This window comes from Apaloderma vittatum, unplaced genomic scaffold, assembly GCF_000703405.1.
Source record: "Apaloderma vittatum isolate BGI_N311 unplaced genomic scaffold, ASM70340v1 scaffold9901, whole genome shotgun sequence".
NCBI lineage: Eukaryota > Metazoa > Chordata > Aves > Trogoniformes > Trogonidae > Apaloderma > Apaloderma vittatum.
In genome coordinates, this window is record NW_009699599.1 from 5,449 (window position 1) to 30,602 (window position 25,154).

General features: G+C 38.8%; 1 protein-coding gene across 1 annotated transcript; it reads right to left on the reverse strand.

The window, feature by feature from the left end:
- Nucleotides 1-24,999, reverse strand: TPR (translocated promoter region, nuclear basket protein; the record flags this gene model as incomplete). Its single annotated transcript, XM_009878450.1, has 34 exons — nucleotides 1-211; nucleotides 1,174-1,272; nucleotides 1,808-1,926; nucleotides 2,615-2,771; nucleotides 2,946-3,041; nucleotides 3,868-3,974; nucleotides 4,646-4,740; nucleotides 5,848-5,916; nucleotides 6,744-6,928; nucleotides 7,397-7,487; nucleotides 8,017-8,148; nucleotides 9,870-10,070; nucleotides 11,142-11,225; nucleotides 12,079-12,227; nucleotides 12,946-13,218; nucleotides 13,531-13,739; nucleotides 14,850-14,911; nucleotides 15,603-15,808; nucleotides 16,152-16,350; nucleotides 16,743-16,889; nucleotides 17,246-17,456; nucleotides 17,826-17,956; nucleotides 18,211-18,342; nucleotides 18,737-18,874; nucleotides 19,259-19,406; nucleotides 19,836-20,020; nucleotides 20,101-20,304; nucleotides 21,293-21,409; nucleotides 22,117-22,269; nucleotides 22,433-22,599; nucleotides 23,090-23,258; nucleotides 23,427-23,567; nucleotides 24,296-24,430; nucleotides 24,837-24,999. Coding segments are annotated over 34 exons (4,930 nt in total), but the record flags the coding sequence as incomplete, so codon positions are not given.
- Between the last annotated feature and the right edge of the window lie 155 nt (nucleotides 25,000-25,154).

Below are 25,154 nucleotides of genomic sequence, written 5' to 3' on the forward strand. Positions count from 1 at the left end.
TGTTGACATTTTGTCTAATTTTTATTAATAAAGACATTGAAATGTGTGCACACAAATCTAAGAATAAAATGCTGCTTTAAGCTCTGGCTTCATTACACTAAAGCAACCACGAGCAAACTGGCACTTTTGTATGCACAGCTGTAATTACAGATCATTTAACTAATATTTCCTCTGTTCAGGCCTCCTCTGCCTCCCATTGCATGAGTTACACCTGCGTTGGGAAAGAAAACAAATGCATTAATATAAATCCTTCTTGCCCTTTTAATCGACTGTTGGTACATATGATGCTTCATCCTTCCATAAGGAATTGTCGGCAGCAGAGCATGTGCCTTCTGATAAAATTTAAGTTCCCTGTCCCTCCCCTAGAGCCCAGTGACACAGAGACATTCCACTGCTGTCATTTAAAAGGAGGTTGTTGATCTGTGATCCTGTCTCAGGCCCTGTGCCAAAAAGAACAAGGATGGCATTCTTATCCGTCTTTGGAATCAGTCACCCTGGTCCGTTTTAATAATGAAGTGGTGATGGACTAGAAAAGGTCTCTGAGGTCCACCTCACTTATTTTTCTTTAAAATACCAGATACCTTTATTTCAAAGCTAGTATCAAGGGTTTTACCATGTTAAAATAATGTTGATCCAAATACAATTCATGTAAGGATTTTTCTTAATACAGAAGTTGCAAACGATAATTGATTTTCATGGTTTAACTCTATATTGTGTTACAAAAATACGTAATCCGTAAACTATTGTTTTTTACAATCAGCATAAGACATAGTGATATAATAACTGGAATCATTAATGTACCAAATAGGGAACTGAATGTAATGTTAAACCCAAAGATTTCTCAACTTAAGTTATACCATTATTTTTTTTAATTCTTTTAGAACTTTGTGAACTTTAGTATTTACTGTTATTTTACTTTCTCTCCTCTGATAAGAGCCAAGTGCCACACAGGAAGAAAGTTTGCCTGTCTGAAGAACGCTCTGACTAACATACTAACACGGCAGAGCTCACAGGGTGGCACACTGACAGCTAGGGCAGGGATGCCGTCTTACTTGATGTCTTACAAGCAAATAGGGGCATACAAAGCAGTATTTCTTATATGGTCCCCAACAAGAAGAAAGTACTAAAAACTTGTCTGAAAGAGTTAGAATTAGAACAACCACAAAGGCTTACCCCTCTGTCTGTTGAACTGACGACCACGAACACCAGTTCTCAATGTCGGTGGCTGAAGTCGGACACGTCGAAACGGCTTAGGCTGGTTACTGCTTGTGTCTGTGAGGAAGTGGAAATGCAGGAACAAATGTCTGTGTCTAGTTCAGTTTCTCACTACTAACATTTACACAATTTGACACGCATTATGCTCTCGAATTTAGAATTACAAAGGTGCATCCTTGTTTCGCTGCCATCTTCTCTGAAATAAATAAAAAGCCTCAAAGCAAGTAAGTTTGGGACTTCTTCCGTCACCTAGGTTGTAAACTGGTAACTCAACGGTGACTTACTTACCGTTCTTTGACTCTAACTGAATGAAAAAATATTTTTAAATCTGACAAACATACCAGTGGGTAGAATCACTGAAGTATCAACAACTTTTGCTCCTTGAAGCGTTATTCTTACTACAGCCTACTCTAGTTACAATGGGCCAAGTAAAAATTGTTTGCCATTACGACTACAGGCATCAAAGCGTCATCTTGCACTACAAGTTCGTTCTTGTGTATACTGCCTCTCAGCAGTGCATGACGCTGGTCCAGAAAGCCTCCAGACTTAATGAAATGGTAGGAAACAAGTAATTCCAGCAATTAACCCGTACCTGCCGATGAACTAGAAGGAGGATCTTGACTAGTCGAAGGAAGATCTGACTCATCAGATGCTTGAACAGATTCTTCTTCTTGCTGGCTGTCAATTTCTAGGCCTGCTTCCGAAGTGATTCTAGGAGAGAAGGAGGGGGAGGAAAAACATGCACGTGTATTCGCATAGTTTCAAAAAGCTCAGGGGAAGAAGTATCATCTAGGACCATACAGGTTCCTACGCAAATGCCTTTCCCCAGAAATTCTCACCGATTTTTATTCCATTTTGTTGTGTCCTCCCTGCCTCCAATGAGAGATTTATCTGGCTTTTAGAAAAATAACAATGTAATCTCCTAGATATGCAGCCCAACTCCAGACGCACATTCAGCATACTGATTGCCTTTCAGGGAAGGTCACAGAAGCTATTTAATAACAATAACGAAAAACCCTAACATGATGGTGGTGCCTATGTTTGGGCAGTGGAAGAATGAAGCAGAGGGAGCACACTGGGTGACTGGCCCCAAGAATCACTCATTGGTGCAACACTTACGTGACTACTACAGAGCTCTCTGCATTCTGACGAAACAAAGAAATCTTTTTTTTTTTTTTGGTGACTTTTATATTAGCCATGTTAAGTCAGAAGAAAATCTTTGGGTTTAGACTGAAAGGTCAGATTGTACCACTTCACGAAATTACTAAATCCTTTTTCAGCTGTCTTTCCGACCAGAACAAGTTAAACTGAAAATTAATCACAGGCACACTTGAATGAAAACCGACTGTTAAAATAACATGACATCATGTCTTAGTGAACCAAACAAGTCATAGTTTACCCTTCGGATTCCGCCTCTGCAAAAACTTCATCCCCATCATCACCCGCTCCAGCCTCCGTGGTGGTGGACAGATTGCCAGTAGATGTTGTAACCATTGGGACAGACTGGGAAGCGTGCTCTGAAGCATCCGCTGAGGCACTTTCAGTAAAAACTGTCACTGGACAGGAAAAGTAGGTTAATAAATATCGAGTTAGTTTGAATTTCCTACAGAAATTCTATGGAAAACTTAGACACATCAGGCTGAATACTCCTGATGTAGCAATAAGTGCTGTAACAACAATAATTGGAATTTCTCAACTTGACTTCAGCCTGCAAATTTCTCGCAACTTACCTGGTGCTGCAACTTGTAACGGCGTTGTGGGAACGCTACGACCACCTGATTCTTCCTCATGAGCAAGGAACAGGGGGGTTTCATACATTCCTAAACCTGCAATGCAAAGTTTTAGTGAAAATGAAAATACACATCTAAAAAACTGATTATCTTCTCTCTATACACCCGAGGAAATTCAGTGATTTGTAATAAAAAAAGATGAAATTGAGCTATTTACACTTAAACACGGATTTTTGTCATTTTGAGCTGTTTTGACTTACTGCTAGAGCTTACTGTAATTTACTGAAGAGTAAAACTTGAAAAAAAAATTTCCATTTGGTTTACTTTCATCCTTTTCTTGTGCCATTGTTTCACTGTGAGCTCTCCTCAAAAAACACCATACTGCTCCACGCTACAGGGCCACAAGGCAAAGGGACTGACTCAGGGCAATGCCAAAAACAATACAGACAAATCGCCTGCCCATCTCTTTAGCAGGCAAGGATATATGCTGAAGATTCCTTTGCATTTGCTGTTTCTTTCTTACTACTTTAGTACAGGAAAGCTATAATCAACTAAAGGAAAGCTATAATCAAATAAAATCAAAACTGAAAGCCATTCTTTCAGTATCTCATTTCTCCCTAAAGGAAATTTTTAATGACCAGCAGGTGATTAGCCCTACACAAAATTTCAGCTTCTCTGGTTCACAAGCCTGCTGTTCCTACCCCCACAAGCATTCTACTTTTTAAATCATGTTACAAACACAAGTGCAGCAGCTAGAAGGAAACCTCTTTTCCTTTGTTAAGTCCCCCTCTGCTGACAATTATTTAAGAATCATGAGTTTCTGCACTTCAGCGAGTACCCGAAGTAAAAATGCATTTTATTGGCTGAGTTATTCAGTTTTCACTCTCGCAACCATGGAAGAGGAAGGACAGAAATGGTTTACCTCCTTGGGACGCAAGCTGACCAAGATCTGAGTGACTGGAGCTAGTTTGTGGCATATCTTCAGGAGGTCCAAACCTGAATCTAGGAACTCCAGCTACCTGGGGGGAACTACAAAGTAAAGATTTAGAGAATTCTGCAATTCTCCTAATGATCAGGGAAAGGTGTGGGTTGGGAAGAAAAAAAAAAAAAAAGTGGCAACTTTCAGATCAAAACAGGAGAACAAATTATGCATAAGAAAAAATGAATTAACACTGACCATAAACATCAGCTGAACTACTACTTACTAAATAGTAATTACTTTCTCAATCTCATTTGGACTGCATCTAAAATCAGTAAAACAATCCTTAAGAGAACGTTCTTCCCATATTCTTCTTGCAAATTCTCACAATTTTAAGTGAATTGCTGAATGTGTCCAGAATTGTCTCAAATGAAAAAACAGATATAACTTTTTCTGCTTTTATTGGTAATACCGGGCTTGGAGGGGAGAAATGATAGAGTGGGGAAGGAAATGAAATAGAAGAGCCTATACTTTTGATTAATCTCTTCTTAAGTCAGTAAGTTACAATACATGGGAGGTGGTCTGGCTACTAATTTGCTGATAGTTTTCATGATACAAAGTTCAAATAATGATTACTTATTTGTAGATGCAGATAGGTACCAGACTACTTGCCACGTTTTAGCATGCTACTCCAGTCAGAAGTTCACTTCGTTTGAATTTACTTTCATTCCAGTGAAAACCAGAAAGAAAGAGATGCCTTTTTCCCTTTACATCTACTTACTGAATGGCTTCTGCAAACCCATCTGTACGATGTGGAACTACGAGAGTTGGTGTGCTTGGAACTGTTCTGTCCTCATCATCAAAGAAGTGCTGCTGCTGGAAAAAAGAGAGACTGATATGAGAGCCTACCACGTATTTCCAGTTTCTACCAAGCCAAGTTAAAGGCTGGTTTCCTTCTTCCACATTGTCTGCAAAACAGATCTAGCTCTAACACACTTCTTGTCTAATTTCAGACATATAAATCTGAGGTAGTTCTGTAGGGTGATAAAAAGCCCCAAATCAAAATAAAAACTGTACCCTAGCAGGACACCCATCTTTCAAAGGATTTTTAGACATCAATTCCATGAGATCATCCTACCATCCAAGTGCTGCATCATTCCATTGGCTACAAAGGAATCCTAGGGTCGCTCACCCATAGATGGGAATCACCTCTCTTAATCCTTATTGCTGTAACATACCTACCACATGAGATTTTTCACCTATCAAAACATGTCCCTATAGACTTACATCTTCTGTTCCTGCATTGCCTACAAAGCCTCTTCCCTCATCCTTCGCAAGGTGTTCTCTTCATCTCCCTGTCTTCCTCCTGGATCTTTCAACCTTTCTCTCCAAAATAGTAACTTCCCTCCCACATGCTCAGTTACTGTCCAGGCAAAAAGCAGTAGGTACTGAGAGCAGTTCTAAATAGAAACTAAATGACAGGTACATGCAGGCCAAGCAGGTTCAAAAATTGAGTTGATGCTTTTGATCTCAGAAAAGATCCTTCAGTCAGTTTTTCTTTCCTCCCTCACTGACCTGGTGCTCATTCTGTCAAATACAGTTAAAGTTGGATAAAGGGTTCAAAATTAGCTGAAGGAGATAAATACGAAGCACAAAAAATTTAAACTTGATCTCTTAAAATTAGGCTGAAAGCTTGTTATTTTTCCTCCTAGTAATATATCCACTTTAAAGACTGATTCTAAAACCAAGTAATTAAAATTGCCTTGGACAAAACCAGTTCAATCTCTTTTCAAGAGCTTTAGCTTCCTGGGACTTTTCTGGAATTTGCCTTCCCGTAATACAGAAATTCACAGGGCTAAGATACTGCAAGGCCAGAGAAACCATCCAGTGTCTGAAGTCAGTAGCTAGTCTTTAAAACACAAAATAAAACACAAAATTGTTCGCTCAATGCAGGTTTTTAGTAATAGACTTTTGTACACTCACCATCCCACCTATGCCAGGAGTTAGCTGAAGTCCACGCCCCACTGACTGTCTTCGAGTCATCTGGATTCTCTTTATAGTAAAGAAAAAAATTAAATAGTGTAAATGCTTTCCTGGAATTCTAATAACATAGAAACATGCAATGAGAACCAAGGAAAGTCAACAAATGAGTAAGTGTAACAATTACACATCAGTATACACCACTTCTCAGTACAGGTATCACACCTTCTCAAAGAATAAACCACGGCAGCAGCTGCTCCACATCTCTTAAGTGCTGCCTGGTCTAACCATGAAAAAGAATCATCTGGATTTAAATTCTGGGTAAGGGACACGGCTATTTTACTCAACTTTCTACCGAGGACAGAAAACTTGAACACAGAAATATTGTGGCCTCAAGTCTCAGAACAAGTTAATGATAAAGGGTAATTTCAGTCAGGACATTTCTGCAAAATTCAAGTTGCGCTGCTTTCATTTACAAGGTCTATAGGTCTGCATCAAAGTGTAATCACGAGTCAGGCACTGACCCTAAAAGGATTAACTTAAAAAATTAACAGTAACATTCCTTTGCCCAATCTGCATTGGAACAGAGAATAATAATACTCCCCTGCCAATCTAAGTTTCCTGTTCAAGAACAGCTTTTGTAGTGGAAATACCAGCAGTCACTGGCTGAATCAACACTGGAATAATAACTTCAAGATACAAATCCATCATGAGTGCCTTACTACTTTTCATGTTCCCTGTCCAGTCATCATCTTAAGTCAGTTGGCTCAGTTACCACTTTAGGATGCTTAATAGACGTAACCTATTTTTACTATCACCAGAGTACTTCAGTTTTATTTAGATGAAATCACACAGTAACTTTTTCACAAGTCTTCTGAACAGCTAGAGAGAGTTTATACCTGCACCGGGGGCCCCAGTTCTTGAGGAGGAGCATGAATAGTTAGTCGTGGGGGCAGCGGGTGTGGTGGCCTGCGTGGTGACTGTGGGGGCCGAGGGGCCTGTCTCTCCGAGGCCGATGACGGCTGCTGTTCTCTCGAACTTTCGTGAGGGAAAGTGGACTCTGCAGCACTTGTACTCCCTTCTCCTAAAACACACAGGAGTATAGAGGAGTAAACCCACGCCTTCCAAATCGAGTTGAAAACACGAAGGCAAGCCTTCACATTCTGCTACCACATCAACACAGACATTTTCACCCTTGCAAGAGTGGGGACAGCTCACTACCGTTATTTAAAACCACTTAAAAGAAAACTTGTGCCACCTACACCTTCACCAGCACCAAAACAGACTGCTGGCGATTCAAGTGCTGATTTAGAGAGAGATAAACCCACTGAGCCAGCAGCAGCAGTTTCCATAGCAAACAGAGCTTCCAGGTTTGCAAAGGAATATAGAATATATCCAGAAAAGAACACTTCAAAAGAATCTACAATTCAGATTAAAATGGTCTTTAGCACTTCACCTTATATTCTTACTTTTAAGTGCATATTTTAACGTCTGCAAAACTGCTTCTAAGTTTCCCCCCGTCCTTACTTTGAAGAAGCATGAATAACCATACCACTGTTTTGAGAATCTGCTGCCCTCTGGTTGCTTTCGCCTCCTCCCATGCTCTCCTCAGTTTCTGTTCCAGGATCTGTGCCATCGGCACCCTAAAAAAAGCCCACAGATAAACACAGTATGAGTTTGCACTGAACAACTTACAGGCTGCAAAGACAATATGAAAGCAGTAAAAAAGTATCCCCAAAGTAAACACTGGAAATTTTACAATATTTCTGTAAATACCCACAAAATCATGCAAATGTACACAACTCTAGCAAATTTCAGAAGTTGTGTATATCTGCACATACACAAATGTGAACAATGTAGCCATTCTTGCTTAATAACAATAACAGATAATGAAATACCTAGATTTCGAAGAAACTGCCACACTAGCTTTGCAACTACAGTGTTTGTCACTGGCTCCAGCATTTTGCCTTTGCATTCTGCCCTTGTAAACATTTGAAGTTGATTTTTCTTGCAAAAACACAGAAATTACTATCACTTCCTAGCAGCCTCAATTTTCTGAGATAAGTTTATAAAAGATTTTCTCTTTCAAGTACTAAAATCTGTGCACATGCATTACAATGCCAATTTATTCCAAGAAATTTAACAGACTATAAAAAAAAGTACAAATCTCACCTCAGCATCATCTGCCTCGTACCCATCATTACCATCAGCACTACCAGTTCCTTCATTACTGTCATCACCTTCATCCCCCATCCCTGTGTCTTCATCATCATCTTCATCTTCCTCTTCCTCATCCTCATAGTCCTATTGAAGGATATAAAAAAACCCAAACAAACCACAAACCTTAAGGTAGTGGGGAAAGGGTAATGGAATGATTTCCCATGTTGAAGTGGTACATTTTTTGTTGTACGCAGCCCATGACTGGCTGTGGATCTCTTTCTGACAATATTGGTTCAACAGTTTTTACTCATAGAATAGCTGTACAGACTTTTTGATTGCTGTGGTAGGCTGATTTTGGTTGGCTGGAGACACCCACCCAGCCATTCCCTTGCTTTCTCCATGTCCTGGGTTTAGCTAAAACCCAGTCCGATTTAGTGATTTTTTACTTTTCAGTTTAGTCTCTTCTAAGAGGCTGCACTTTCTGAAGTCAGCAGCGTGTTCCTGCAGACAGTGCCTGCTACGAGCAGTGATAACACCTGATGTTCGCATTCACTGCCTGGCACTGGGATGCAGAAAGGCTCTTGCTGATACTTATTCCTGTAGTGACCAAGGCCACTGCTGGCTCTGTGTGCCACGCTGGGGGTGCAGGGGAGTGAGAGGGGTCACAGGGAAGAAAAAGGTTGCACCTCTAGGGGGTAATAGACAGGACAGGTGACCAACGAGAGTATGCCATTCCAGTTACATCATTATTAGTATAAATTGAGTGACATGAGAGTTTCTGCCCTTTTTGCCCTTTTCTTCTTTGCCCTTTTCTGCAATGGCCGGTGTCCAGAGAGGACTCCATCTGACCTCCTGCTTTTGATCCGGATCCTGACTTCTCGAATCCAGCTCCCTGTATCCAGCTCCCACTGCCGCTAAGCCTGGGGCTTCCCTAGTGCCTCCTGCTCTGCAGCATCAGTGGGCATTGCTATCAGGGGGGAGTCGGGTTCAATATCGGGCTTATATATAGTTGTATATAGTTCTTTACTTTTATCATTTCGCTACTATTTTAATTATCATTTCATAAAAGCTGTTCTAGTTTTTCTTTCCTTACCCATAAGTCTTTCTACCTCATTTCCTTTTCCTTCCCATTTGGGGGGAAAGAAGGTGTTAGAGAGCGTCTGTCTGTGTTTAGTAGCCCTAAGCTACGACACTCCAACAAGACAAGGGTGAAAAATAGGATAGAAAAGCTTGAGAGTTGAGCTAAAGGCAGCCAGCTCACTTGCCAATTACCACTACAGGCAAAACAGACTGAACTTGGGGGAAATTAAATTAATTTGTTGCCAGTTCAAAAGAGTTGGGTGTTCAGAAACAGATAAAAACTAGAACACCTTCCTCCTCGCCCCCTTCTACTTCCCAGGCTGAGCTTCAGTCCCTCACTCTCAACTCCTCTTCATCCACAGGGCAGAGGGAGCAAGGAATATTTGCTGCGATGCCTGGAGCACCTCCTCCCATTCATTCTTCTCCAACCTTGGTGTTCACAAGACAGTTCCTCACGTTTTTCTCCCCACTGCCATGCAGCGTTTTGGTCTTTCTTATATATTCGTGATTCAGCCCCCAGCAACCACCCTCATGCGTTGAAAAACTTGTATGTTGAATAGCCAAAGGTAGTCTAGAGGCACTGTGGAATCTTATGACTTAAAAACCCCCCACCAAGCTGAATTAGCAACTATCTTGAATATGCTAGAAGAGCAGACCACAAAAGCAGACAATTTATACTGTTAACAATAAATTGATTAAATTAGTTCTCCTTGGTGAGCTTTATATCTGATAAAAGATAAAATCATAAATTAAGAAGTTCATAAATAAATGCATGATATACATACTTCCTGCTCGCCTTCATTTTCTTCATCATCATCATCTTCGTCATCACTATCAATTACAATGACATCGTCTCTCTTGCACTGACCATCCTGAGATGATGAAGTATTTTGTTGATCTGACTGAAGAGGTCCAAGTTCTATTGGGATAGACTGAGAAGTTTCTTCACTATCCTCCATGGGAGTGTACTCTCCCTGGGTAACACCCTATAGGAGATAAATTACCAAAGGAAACAAAATGCAGCATATACAAGTTTTAAATGTTCATCAGGAAAGTGTCTGTTAAACTTGCAAGAGCTCCTAGCTCACAATCTGAACTGGAATCCTGCTCTACAACACAAGGATTATAAATCCTTCACTAGCAAATCTGATTTGGGAGGGGTGCCATCACTGGGGATGCTGTATTCATATATTATGTATGTGAATGCACATCCATGAAAATCTGCTTTCTGAATGTTTATATTAAAAGCATATGTATATTCAAAACATTTCATCTGAATCTGCCAAGTATGACTAGAAGTGTTCAGAAAAAAAAGCATAAGCAAGTCTCTCACCTTTTTTTTTTTTTTAATTTGGGACTCTACCACATAAATTTTGTAGCATTAAAGGGTATGGGATTTATTGGGGAGATAAACATTTGTCATACCTTTTAAAAACCTAACGAAAACCTAACGAAAGAAAACCTAACGAAAGAAAACCTAACGAAAGAAAACCTAACGAACGAAAACGTCCTCCACACCTCAATGTGAGGTTTTGCCAAGTTAGGGAATTACCACCACTTTCGTTCATTTGAGGTGAAAACAGATCCACGGTTTTCACTTATATTTGACTTTTTGAACATGGCATTTTACAGAACAAGAACAAAACCAACCTTCTTTTCTTTATCACCTCACGACTCATCTAACACTAAGCTTGCTCCCAGATTTGTAAAATCTTTCCATAAAACAAAAGCCAGAAACCTGAGAGATGGACTCTAAAAGAGTAAGCGAAGAACCAAAACTCTAATTCCATTTTAAGACTGTAACTCATTTAACCTCTCCATCTCAGTTCTACTATATAAAACCGACGTTAAGGATACCAGGATTTCTAAAACAACACATCAAATGAAAATAAAATTGAGTTCTCTCTCCTTAAACACAGCAGGTCTAAACTTGAAACGGTTAAGCGGCTTCCACTGGAAACCTCAAGATCTGACCTGAGATTTTGTTTCTGAAGAGAGTTTGAAATAAGAAGATAACCATTTCTGCCGAAATTATTTTTCTTTTCAAATACGCTTACTTCTCCAATTGAGTCTTGTGAGTCTTGATTGTATGTTTGAGCTTCTACCTCGCCATCAGTGCTCTCTTCTGCTGTCACTTCCTCCTGAAAGAACATGTATTTGTCTCATTTAAAACACATCATTAACCTTAAAGTTTGGTTCTTTAAGATGTTTGAGATTTTAACTTTTTTGTAAAAAAAATTACTTTTCCCACAAAGATCATGGGCTCCCCTTTTTGTCATTATTCCATAACTCTGCTTTCATCTAACATCCCAGATTTCTCTGCCCTGATGAAATACAATTTTACCCTTCCAGTCCACTGGACCTCAGCATCTCTAAATTTTTCAGGATCAAAAAAGAATCCTCAAGATTTCCCATCTCAGTTCCATCCTCTCAGCTAATTAAGTACTAATTCTTAAATAATCTTGCCCTTTTCTCTTATGCAACATTCCCCTCATACAGAGTTAATAAAACATCTTTGACTTCCTTAACATTTTTTGTGAGCTGCATGCTGTGAGGTTCAGTCTCAAGTCTGTTCCTTTTTTGCAGGACATCCCAATTCCCTCACACCTATATTTAACAAGTATCTCCTGCAAGGTTTTCCACAGAACTCACCTTTCCTTCTCCGGCATCTCCTCGAGTACACCGTATTTCATTCCAGAAAAACTAGATAATGACCTATTGGATCACAGTGAAAACCATTTTAACTTCTTCCTCCTAAATGTTAGGATTTGGCCCTCTCTCTTCCATCCTACAGTTCATTAAGATTTGCATCATTCATTGCAACTGCAACAACTTCCGCCTTTCGTGATACCCAAACGTAACTGCTTCTTCCGTGACAGATTAAAAAGTCACGGTAAGAATTAGCTGACCTACTCTGAAGTAATATACTCCCTCGTCCCATTAAAATCTTCCAAAGTGACAGAATAAGTAGCAGCATTTTAACTGCTTACAAACCTCTGGTCCTACTCTCTGTATGCTTCGCAGTTTCTTTGGAAGAGGTACATCCACAGTTTCTTCTGAAATTTGGTCCGAGTTTTCCACAGTGTTATCCTCTTCTTCCTCTCGTGCACGTTTAGACAGCGAAGAACTTGGGGTAGCTGAAACTTAAAGGACCCTCTCCATTATTTTCAGAACACAAATGTACAAAACAAAAAATCACAAAGCTTGGTATTTTACTGTGGAAGATCACCTCTTTTCCTGCAGTAAAAGATAAATAGAATCAGAAAGAATCACCTTGTGCAGTTTCCTATGACATGAAAACATCATCCCCTGGACCTATATTTGCAACCTAACTGACCCCAAATGTAAGCTTCAGGATACCACTATGAGATTTTTTCCTAACATCTTTGCTTCTGAAAAGTACAATTTAAAGTTTAACAGTGTATGAGCTGGGAAACACAAAATAAGCAGGGGAATAAACATTCTACACCAAAATCTATACTGTGTAGGGCAAACAGATGTGCAACAGTAGCTTTAGAGTTCTCTGTATTTTATATTCTGGCTTAAGCAGTTTAATCATGACTCCTAAAACTCATCTTGTTCCAACAGTACTGTAGGAGCAGAGGCACTGTTGCTCTGAATAGATAAGTAAACATTATACTCTACTTTAAGGAATCCAGTGACAGCAAGAGGTAGATTCCTGAAGGTTCAGGAAAGGAGCCTAACTTCACAAATTTGTAAAACATGCAATAAAATAAGGCGGAGAAAAAAGAAAGTAAGTTCAAATTTTTTTGTTGAAGTTGGGCCTGGTTTGATGAGAGTCTGAATGGAACTACTTAAAAGGAACTATTCAAAAAGGTAGGCCTATAAAATAAAACCAACCTGTGCCAAACACTGCTGTAGAAGTGGAGGGCCTCTCTATTTGAGAGCTCTGTACAACCTCCACAATGGCAGGGGATGGCTCCTGATTCGCAGGCTCAATTTGAGGATGACTTTGCTGAGTGGGCTGCACAAAAGCAGTTGCTTGAGTCTGCTGCTGAACAGTCAAGATGGGCTGAGAGAGAGATGTCTGAACATTAGGACTGGTGGAACGTACAGACCCACTAGTGCTCCCAAAGACTGGAACATGCTCCACAGGTCCTTCTGACTGCATAGCTGAAAGGCAAACAGTAGCACATTCAACTGTCTTCATATTATCTAGTACAGATCACGTTCCCTGTTTCAGAACACCCTGAGTAAGCAGATTTCATGTTTCGCAGATTAAGTTAACATCGCTGATACGCATCTTCAGGTGAGGAATCGTGAACTTTGTTGCAACAGAAGTGGTCTGAAAGTGCAGTATTCAAGGAGATGCAAGGGGCAATAAAACTATCTGAGCTACTTTCAAACTACCAATGACCAAGATTTCAAGGCAAAAGGTAGCATTTGTGATTACTGTAGATCCTTACACTTCAATAAAATGCTCACCTTCCTGAGTCTCCACCTGTGTTGTTGGCATAACAGTGGCTGTTGGAGTCGTGGTAGGATTAGTGACTGTAGCAGGAGTAACCATTGGACGGATACTGGCTCTTGGAGTAGACTTATTCCCAGCTATTGCAGCAGCAGTCACTTTACTTGGAGTTGACACAACAGGAGTTGGCTTAATATTTGCTGTTGGAGGATCCGAAGTGCTAGCACTGAAAAAAAAAGATACTGGTTTCATTGTGGTAGTGCGAAGAGTAGATTTTAAAAATACCAAATATAAATACAATGTCACAGCCAGAAATACTGATTATTAAAGGTTTACAACTTAGAAGTCTGACAAAGCCACAATGAATTGTCTTCCAAAATCTGTTTATACCTAAAAAAGAAAAAGACAGACCCACTATGCCATATCAGTAGCCTTTTGTCCAGCTTAGAGGTTTGACAGGTTTCTTCAAAAGTAATCAACTAAAAAAATCTGTAAGCAGGTCAAAAGGAGCAGCATGTAGTTTGTCCTATTAGATGTGATGGGTCTTTGTTACAGTAACACATCTCACATTAAAAATAACAAATACAATACAGAGCAACATCATCTCTTGGTTGAGCCAAGGATCCGCAAAATTTTAAGAGGCAGTTTTGAAAGCCCTGCTTTCCAAAGGATTTCGTCATAAAAACTGAAAGGGAGTTTGTTACCTAAACTTAGTGATACAGTATCTTGGTTTGAGCTTAACCAATTCTATTCAGTGATTTTTATTTTCCAGTCAGTCTCTTCTAAAAGGCTGCACTTTCTGAAGTCAGCAGCATGTTTTTGCAGACAGTGTGCACTACGAGCAGTAGTAACACCTGTTGTTTACGTCACTGCCTGAGGGCACTGCTTTGTGTGCCACGCTGGGGGTGCTGCACAGTATGCCCACGACATACAGCAACAGTTCCCATTTTAGAGCTTAGTCATTTGACTATTTTTCTGTTGTTAGAGCTACCATCTATTTAGTCCATTCCTCATGTTGAGATTCTTGCACAAGGAAGATCCACTCCCAAACCCAAAAAGGTTAAAGGAAACAATCAAAATCATACAACTTCAGGAACCTTGAAGTCTAAAAACATTTAAAATATTTTAAACTGAACGCCTTAAAAGCTTTATTGATTAAATATAGCTGAGAGAAACAGGAGGAGCATATTATGGCATTCAGTATCTTCAAACCTGCTTAAGAAAAATTGTGAAAAAAACTGTGATGTACTACTACAAAGAAGAGAAACTAGCTGAAGACAAAACCAAAAAACACACCACAGAAACTTTGCAAGAACCCCCAAACCCTTCAACTCACATTCCTCTTTCACCTGAAGCCGGAGTAGACTTGAGCGAGATTTGCCTTTGCTGTTCTGAGACCTGTTAAGTAAGAAATCGAAGCATCATGGCACGTACATATAAAACCGAGAGTAATTTGGTATTCAGCAGACAGATCTCTTCAGTAACAATCATTTCTTGAACAGACTTGTTAGCATACCCACTCAGACTCCATGATTATTGTTAATTCTCCAAAATAAATCATACCAGTCATACCAAGTAGGTAAACCAATTGAGTAATTTCTCAGGTATTTTCTAAAGCTATGAAGACAACTCATTACACTGAACGCATGGATAAAAATACAAAAATAAAGAGCAGAGTGAAAAGAGCCCATCGGCTGATTCACAGCGATTGATATAACCGTATGCTCGTTAGCACTGAGAATTCCAACTAAGACAGGAAATAAGTTTTAATTAAAAGTTCTGAATTCTTACTAAAGCCAACCTGTGTCCTTCCAAAATTGGGGGACAGCAGAAATTGAACAGCACAGTTTGATTACCTCACTGAGATTCTTAAATTTTCTTTTTGTTTAATGTGTAGGGGGTCCTATGACAAGAATTCCCAGCTGCTATTTAGGGTGTTTAGAGAAAAAACTTCACATAATGTAGTTCTGAGTATTACCTATGATACACATAAAACTAAGCCAAGCTGCACTGACAGCTGTCGTTCTTGCTCAGAGACAAGTGGAGCTGTTTGTTTCCCCTCCCACAGCTAGCTCCAGGGATTTTGTACCTTGTTTGTAGACTCTGGTGGCTCATCTCGCTGTTCGTGGTGTCGCTCTTGCTGCTCTCTAAGCTCCCTTTCCAGGCGGCAGATTCGACCTTCATACTGCGATTTGAGCGCACTCATCCGCACCTCCAATTCAGTCTTCTGCTCCTCTAACGAGCTGCTCTTCTGCTTCCACTCTTCATTTTCTTTTGTAAGCTGTTCTTTCGTACCTAATTGAACAGGAAAGAATTCCATCTTGCCACTGTAAAGTTGCCTACTAAGTTTCTGCATGCTCAATACCTGGCTCTTTTAATAGGTTACTGAAGTGCTTTGAAATGTTAAAAATGTTAAGTTATCAAAAGAGCTCTTAAGAGGCAATTTTAACTTCCACATAACATTTTCCTATTTAATTGCAATTAAATAAAAAAAAAGATTTAAAATATATACTAAATATATAGGGGAAAAAATTAAATAAAGTAATCACTTTAAAATAACTTCTGTAGCATCTGATCTAGAAAAAACTTTGAAGTAAAATATTAGAGTATACCAGTATAACTAAAATAATTATAATACCAGCTAACTGGGCAATTTTCTGCTTGGCCGCAAGCAAGGTCTTCCTAGTTTTCTCTTCCTTCTCAGTGATCTGTTGCCTGAGCTGTTCTTCCTGCGTTGTCTTCTCTTGGAGATCTTGATGAAAACGAGCAAGTTCAGATTGTAGCTGTGTTATCTGCTCCTGAAGATTTTTAACTTCGGTTTCCTTCTCTGCTATAGCCTAGAGAGAGAGGCAGACTGCAACTACGGGCCACAACCGGCTACTTTGGCACATATACAGTCTAACAAGCTCCAAGGACCTACTATTAACCAACCGTGGTATTCAGGCTAAAACGTTTCTCATTAACAATGATCTCTCTCTGAACGCAGTAACTGAGAGAAAAGGATTCTCTTTCCCACTTATTTATTCTAAGAAATGTGAGACACCTGCATACAGGATTTAAACCAGGTTTAAGGTCCCTCTTTCCCAAAAAAGTAAAGGCATAAATAGGTCCCTTCACGTATTTGTCTGCAAATACGTGTGCACGCACACACGCACACTCACATTCTTCACAGTTACACATTTAAGATCACAGTAGGATACAGTACTCAGAAATTGCTCACTGTTTTTACCTTTTGTAAACTTTCAACCTGAGCCTCCAAAGCCTTTGTCTTTGCTTCAGCTTGACTGAGAGTGTCTTTCAGCTCTTGTACTTCCTGGGCAGAAACTTGTTCTTCTTGCTGTTCTACAAACGACTGAGTCGATGCTTCAGCAACCATCTGGAATACATCAAGCAGTGTCAGGCTAAAGGGTACCAGCTGATTAGAATGTCATTACCTTCACAAGTTGCTTTTGCATACAAACCCGTTGTTTAAAAAAGCTCTGGGCAAACCCCATGAATTCTAATGAATGCTGAAGTTCTGTTGAGAATACTGCAAAATATTAAGTGCTATGCAGCTTGTGTTTTGCAGCAGTTTGAGCTAACAGCTGAATGAATGATGCAATTTTCTGCTTTTAACAGACAAGTATTTGTACAGTATTGTACTAAGGGAATGAAAATCTCATTAGCTAGATTACACAAGACTCCAGACAAAAACATACTTTTTCAGTATGTTTGCAAAGAAATTCCATCTACCTTATCATGCTGTGCTTTCAGCTCCTCATATTGAGTCTTGTACCTGCGCCCAATTTTCTTGACCTGAGTTATAGTTTTCACTTTTTCCTGTATGTCAGCTACTTTAGCATCTAGCTCTTTCTGCAACGTATCCTTTTCCGCTCTTATTTTAGTCACTTCATCCTTCAGGCTCTGAACAAGGTTCTGGCTTGTAGTTAGGGATGCATTAGTTCTAAATAGCAACAGATCAGAAAAAGATGCAAATGAGATGTTTGAAATAATCAATACATTTCAATATTGCTCATCTATTTAGTATCAAATGTATTATCTGTAGTGAATTGGGTTTTCTAGGATTTTGCAATACAACAAAGTATTTATAGAATAGAAATTATCCTACAATACGTAAGTTTAGAAGTTGTTCACCTAAAAGATAACTTCCCAAACAATCATCACTTTATTTTACCTACATATTATCAAGCTACAGCAAGAATACCAGAGGTTTCATGCTTACATAGAGACAGTTAAGAAATTACACTTCCAGATACAGCATTATTTAAAATAATAATGCACAAAACTTTTTACTAATTGACTAATACCACACCTGGCCATTTCTGCTTTAAGCCTGCCTGTTTCTTCACTCATCTGCTGTATACGTTTGGTGTTTGCCTCCTTCTCCGAAAGCAGCTTCCGATACTCTTCGAGATCCGTGTCCTTCTGTTGATTCAATAAATGCTGAAAGGTTGAGAAAACAGTTTGCACTTTCGTAAGATGATTATACAGTTATACCCAGAAAATCTCTTTGAATTAGAGCTACTGCTTGTGCATTTTCATTTGAATTGGAACAGCATATTTTGAAGCTGCATAAACAGTGCTTTAAAATTCAAACACATTTCTTTAGTTTATTACTGTTAAGAAAATTTATATGTGCTTTTTTTTTTCAGCTGTTTGTTTTTTCCACATCTTCTTTCAAGATATGTATTCCCCACCTGAGTCCGGGCTTTCCAACGTTTAACATCTTCTTCCAACAGTTTTTTCTCTGCCTGCAACATTCCACTTTTCTCACTCAGTTCAGCATTAGACTCTTGTAGAGGTAAAATGTCTGCCTCAAGCTTGCGTACCTGAAAAAACACAACTGGGGATTAAACTCTTTGATTTTACGAGCCTGAAGGAAATGAAATATGGTAGGCCTTGAAAGACGATAGTAAGAGGGACAGAGAGAGCAAAATCAACACCCTCAGGAAGTCACGCTACAGCTTCTTTGCCAACTCTCTCTTTGCCTTTCAGTTGGGCTAGCTGATTTTCAGCTTCATTTAAATAAAACTGAACTTTAAATTTTCAACGTTCTAGGCAGAAAATCAATGTTTCCTAAAAGGAAAGTTTCCTCATCTGCATATGACGTACAGGAACAATGACAATCTACGTAATGTATTTACTGTAACTAGCAATAGCATATCCAGATACTAACTCACCATACTGAACATCTGAAAAATTTACGTGAACCTTAGTACTAACCTTGGCTTGAATTTGCTGTAGCTCTTGTTCTAGCCTCTCCTTCTCTTCTCTTAGCATCTTGTTGGTTTCTATCAGCACATTCATGGTCTCAGTTTTTTTCATTAATTCTTCGTGCTGTGCAATGGTTTTTGCTGTCACCTTTGAAAAGATTTAACTCAGTCACTCGTTTTGCTTGCACATATTCACCTGGAGCTGGCATAACACCATCTTGGAAAGCTATTGTGGCATTCCTTATCACACATTTACATTCAAAACACATAAATACCACTAAGAAATGGGAGATGGAAAAAAACTGAGAAAAATTATCTTTATTTTCCCTGTTTATGTGATTCTGGAATCTCCACACCACTTCACAGGACTCAGAACGAGATCCTCCACTTGCCTACAAAGCAACCCCAGCTTAAAAACTCCTGATTCTTCCAAAATATCATTTTTGGACAAAGGCAGCAAAGACAAAGAGTAGATCACAGAGAATAGCCCTCTGTACTTATTGAAATCATAAGCAATAACATCGAACCATACCTGCACCTTCTCTCTCTCGGCATTGAGACTGTCCTGCAGTTCCTGGAGTTCCCTCTCCAAGTACTCCACTCTCTGACGATAACGTAAACTCTCCACCTGGGCCACCTCAAATCTCGTTTCTGCAATCTCCTTTTCTCGACGTATAAATCTGAAATAAGAAAACGAACAACACATCGTGTCAATGAAAAGCATTACAAAGTATTTCTAGCTGAAGCATCTTATGTCTGAAGGTCAACTGAGTAGAGAAATTGGTTCAGAAAGATCAAAAAGAAAATCTTACATAAAAATTTTTGAAAATCTACATAAACCTCCTAAAAACTATGAGAAACAAAGTCATCTTTATGTGACTTTATTGCCAATCATTTTTACTAAAATCTGTATTTAGCTTCTTCTCATCTTTGACTCATTTCTTTCCTAGTAAAATAAACCTATTCTAGTACTGATATAGCATAACTACCTCCTGCCAAACAAAAAAAGCATTTAAATTTCACGTATTATTCTTCAAAGTAATACAGAACCATATAATTTGGCAACTAATTTATAATCACTGAAAAAAGGAGCCCAGAGCTAAATTTACCTAAGAATTTCTAAGATTTGTTCCTGGGATTTGCCTTCCTCATTGAGAGAAACATTCATTGCAGTCGGCACGGCTTCTTTCATAGACGTCACCATCTTATCACTCAGACTCTCCAGTTGTTCGTGTAATAATCGGTTTTGTTTTTCCAAATCGTCGCAGCGGGATGCGAGTTTTGAAGCTTCATCCTGCAACAAAAGCATTCAACGGCTGAGAATTCTGTGGCTGAATTTCTGTTAACCCACTGAAACGATCGAAACAATCGTACCTTGATCATTCTCTCTCTCTCCTCCCACGAGGCTTTGCTCTCTAACAATTCAGACTCAGCTTTCTGAGCAGCTTCCTCGAGCTGCTGCCTTACCGCCGTGTTCTTGGCAACTTGGTCTTTAATTGCCTGTAATGCTTCAACATCGGCAGCATGAAGCATTAATTCACGCTCGTATTTATTCTGAGCTTCAGAAGCCATCTTTGCCTGTAGGAAAATACAAAAAATAGATGTGGTTACCTTTAACGTTACATGTTTGATCTGTACAAAGAGGTTCTCAAATTCTAGACAAAATGAGTGACTGCTAATCAAGAAGAAAACCAATGACCAAAATTTCTGTCATCCCCAAGTCTGAAAAAAATCCCAAAATGGGTAAGCTTAGATTGCATCCCTTCAAGAAATTATTATTTTAAAAAAACCTAGAATTTGAAAGAACGTTGAGTAGCTAGCAGGCAGACACACTCTCTATAGTTATTCTACAATCAAACCTCTTTCTGTAAAATCTGCACAGCTAACAAACAGGCAGGTGTTGGTCTAAGAACATTCATCAATTACTTCTGCACATGAATGGGCAAAGGTATTTACTGCATGAGGTTAAAGAGCTAAAGGACAGACTACGGACATTGTATTAATTGAAAAAATGGAAATGTCCATGTACTACATTTTGTGCAAGTTTTTGCAACATTTGCAACATTTTGCAACATTTGTTGCAAGTTTTTCTATGTCTTTTACACTGAGCAGTGTCACTGGAATTCTTGCCTGCAGAAACACAGATTCCTTCTATAAAAACAGTTGGTAACAAGACAATCTTGCCAGGTGCTGCTAAACATCCCACTGCTCCACAGCTTTAAAAGATAACAACTACGCTTTGGGTTAGAAAGATATTTTCCCTGTTATATGGTTGTGAGAATTCAGTTTTCTTTCTATTGTTTTCTTAAACGTGACACAAACTTTGACTGCAGCACAACTTTATATTCAAAGCCAGTGTAGTTGATATTACCACAATGTTTCATCAGGTTAAAAAATGAAGCATTAAGTAGCTGTTCAGAAAGTGCTCTTAACGGCACTTGTCCTGCCTCCACAAGCCTCTGATTAGCAGCACTATATTTAAAAAACATTTTGAGTTCAGCAAAAAACAATGTAAAACTAACATTAAGTTGACTCCCTCTGGCTAAAATAAGCAAATACAACATACTTGTTCCTGGCAGTCCCGTCTGGCTTGTTGTTCATTACTTAGAGCTGTGCTGGCTCTCTGAAGAGCTTCCTGAACTTCTGTTTGCACGGTTGACAGACTCTTCTTTAGTTCCGATAGCTACAGGGGTGAGGGATGGGGGGACAACAACAACAGAGCAAAAGAACAAAACCACGACTAAATGGCAGGATACTTTACAGAGTAATGAACGCAGCAAGGCTTTGAATGTAGATCGTCATGAACAATGTGGGGCCAAAGGGTGGTTATTTTAAGATTTCAGTTAGTTCTTCTTAAAAAGGAAGATAAATACTTTCAAGATTTTGACTTATTAACAAACAGAGCTCTTTCCTGGTAAAAATATATTACTGTTCTTTCAGAGTTGGGCCTGCAGTAATTCTAATTACAGTCACTTTGTTTCTTTCAACTCCAATACGAGCCCAAATATAAACTAGACAAATGAGGGCACAAACCATTCTGATTTTAGAAGATGTGCACACTACAAATTTGGTTTTGGCTCATGTTCCAAAAAGTTTTCTGAAGCCTTTCTCAAAGATTTTTACTCCAGGTTTTCTGCAAACTGTGCTCAAAGCTTGGGAAGACAGTGACAGCTTTAAATACACAATCAATCTAACAAAGCGATGAGATTAATGTATTACCCATGTTCAAAAGCCTCTCACAAATTTAGTTAGCCTTTTGTACTTCCTAAAAGATTTAGTTCTGGACACCGCCACACTGTGAAAATAAACTGAAGTTCAAGAATTGTGTAAAAGTACACTCTTGTGGATTCTCCACAAGGGAGTTTAAGGGACGGGGCACTCAGTGCGTACCTGTTGTTCCATGTTCTCCACAGCTTTACGCTTCTCCTCTTGCAATTCTTGCTTTTCTTTTTCTGACTCCATCAGCTTCTTTTCTAGCTGTGCTTGGTACTCTGATGACTCCTTCAGACGAGCTTCAACTGTTGCACGAACTTCTTCTGTCACCTTCATTAAAATCCATGACATTATATTATAATGTCTTCTAAGGTAACTTCAGGTTTTTTTGTAATTCCTCCCATAAGTCTACAGACTGTACTGTAGTACAAAAATAAACTCAAATTTAATTTTGTTTCTGTTTTTGCTCTAATAAACATTGGTAGCTACTTACTTGCTTTTCCTTATTGAGGGATTCCTCTAGACTAAGAACCATGGCTCTGTACTGTTCCACATTACTTGAACTCGTCTTGAGTCTTTCTCGCAGGTCATTAACTTGTTCGTCAGCTTGTCTTAGTCGACTAACAAGATCATCAACATCTTCATTTGTACTAGACTGACCTAGAACATTAGAATACATTAACCAGTGAAGTTTAATTCATTTTTTTTAAACCACTGTTTAGTCAAAAAACAAAGTCTTTTCAGGATAGTAACATGGAAAAAACAATCACCTTCACAAAGCTTCCCTGAATAAAAGTGTCAGCCCTAACCAAAATAGTGGCTTGCAAAAAACATTGTTGATTCAGACAAAAATAGTGTCTATTTAAAAATAAGTAACCTAACAGACCTAGGTTCTTTCAAATAATAGAAATCCCTTAGTAAGTTTTATTTTTTTTCCTTTGTCAAAGACCACTCAAACACTAATTTTAATTTAACAAATCACTCTGGTTATCAGGGTTTTTTGTTGGAACATGTGATTGCAATAACGAAGAGGTTTATTACTTAGGGCATTGCCCTCCTAATTCTAAATTATTATGAATTATGAATTCTACCATTCTGCAGACAACAATGTTTAACACAAAGAGAAATTCAATGTAGAGAAGTATGTTACCTTTCCCTGGAGCCCTCTGCGATGACTGAGATGCTAGCTGAGCTTCTGTATTGTTAAGCTGCTGTTTCAACATCACAGTTTCTTTCTGGGCATTCTTTAAAAGTTCCTTAGTGTTAATGTGACGGTTTGTCTCAGTCTCGAGCTGCCTCTTAAGATCCAGGATATGAACCTGAAAACACAAAGTTCTTAACTTGTAATTATTCACAAACGCCACAAAGACCAAATAGGTTTCTAAATTTCCCGTACGTAAAACAACGCACTGTAAGCTGGCACAAGTCAAGGAACTGTGACTTTCTTTTCACTGAACCAAGTTAAGCATATTTATAATTATACTCACCTCTTGATTTTTGGTAAGGGAATGTCTTTGTTCCACCTCACTTTCTAGTTTCTTCTTCAGCTGAGATATCTCACGCTCTAGCTTTTCTATCTGATTATTGAGTCTTTGTTTTGTTTCTGTCTCGGATCTCTCCAGTATTCCCTGATAAAAGACCATAATGCACTGTGCTTACGCCACACTTCAATAATTTCCTTCAGAATTACTACAGCACTTCATACAAAGTTGTCTCAACACTTCTCCCACTCACAAATCAATTATTGCAAGGGGCAAGCAATAACAGGAAGATATAGAAAATTATGAAAAGTAGCACTTAATGCATGACTTGGTTTTGAAAGGCGGTGTAATTAGAAGAAAATCTATTATCCATGCACTGTCATTCCAGAGGTTAAAAAACCGCAAAGGCTCTACTACAGAAATAGAATTCAGTCCCATGATAAAATTTGCAAGCTTAAATATTTGCACTCTAAAAGTCAATATACCTTATAATAAAATACATAAAAGTATATAATGTATCTCAAAACTATAAGAAAATAATCTACCAAGGCAGAAACTGGTAAATTTTGCTATCATAGAAGTTAACATACACATCTTTTTCCTTTCACTTTGTTTCACTTGTTTTGCTTCCATTTCATTGTGAAAACCCTTCTCATCAACTGAAAACTCTCAAGACTTTGCTCGGGTAAATACCCGAGTATCAGAATTTACAAAAGGAGTAACAAACTTGCTTAAACAAATTGCTCAAGTATGCTATGTTCAGTGTGAATTTGTAACAAATAAACCCCCAAACCCACTTTAAGACACAAACCCATGACAGTTTCATTGAATTTCAATGTGTACTTACTGAAAACTCTGAAACACATAGCACATACCTGAATAGTTCGCAGATTAGTGAGCAGCAAGTTCTGTCCTCTTTGTTCAACTAATAAAGACTCACGTTGCTGAGTCAAACGCATATCTGACATCTTTAGGATATCTTTCTCTTTTTTTAAGTTTTCTGCTCTCACCTTTAAGATAGTAATTAATGACAAGAACTTTGTTATCAGTCCCCAAATCTATCCATTAATTTTAATGTTAGTTTTATAATCAGTTAATAGTATGTTAAAAAAAAGAGCCTTTAAGATAGTAAATTAAAATCCGTGCAAATTAAACCAAGAACAGTAAGAACACAACTGTTTGGTTTTTCTGTAAACAGAAACACCTTTGGAACGTTGTTCCACCTACTTGAGGCATTTTGCGGATTGCTGCAAATGGACACACCAAATACACATGCACACAAGCTTTAAAAAATTTAAGAGCCGATGCACTCAAAAAGCCACACATTCAAGTTCTGACAACTTTCACAACCATCATAAGCAAAACCCTCATGGCTAACTTGGAATATCCTGCAGTGTAATATGCTGCATTACTAACCTCTGCCACTGCCAGCTTTTCGTTAGCTCCTCTCAGGTCTTGAGTCATAGTGTTAATTATCTGCTCTTGCTTCTGAGTTGTTGCTGTGAGCTTCTGGGTTCTTTCATGCAGCGACGTTATTTCTCGCCGATAGCCTTCAACGTTATCTTGCAGCATCTCATAACTTCACGTGGAACAAGAAAGCAAAGTATGTGTTTACCACATTAAACTGTTTAATGTACACAGCTCTACGTTCTTGTGGGTCAGTTTTCACATGTAGCTCACTTGACTAAAAGCTCTATTCTTGATCAACATCTTTGTCAGCGACATGGATGACGG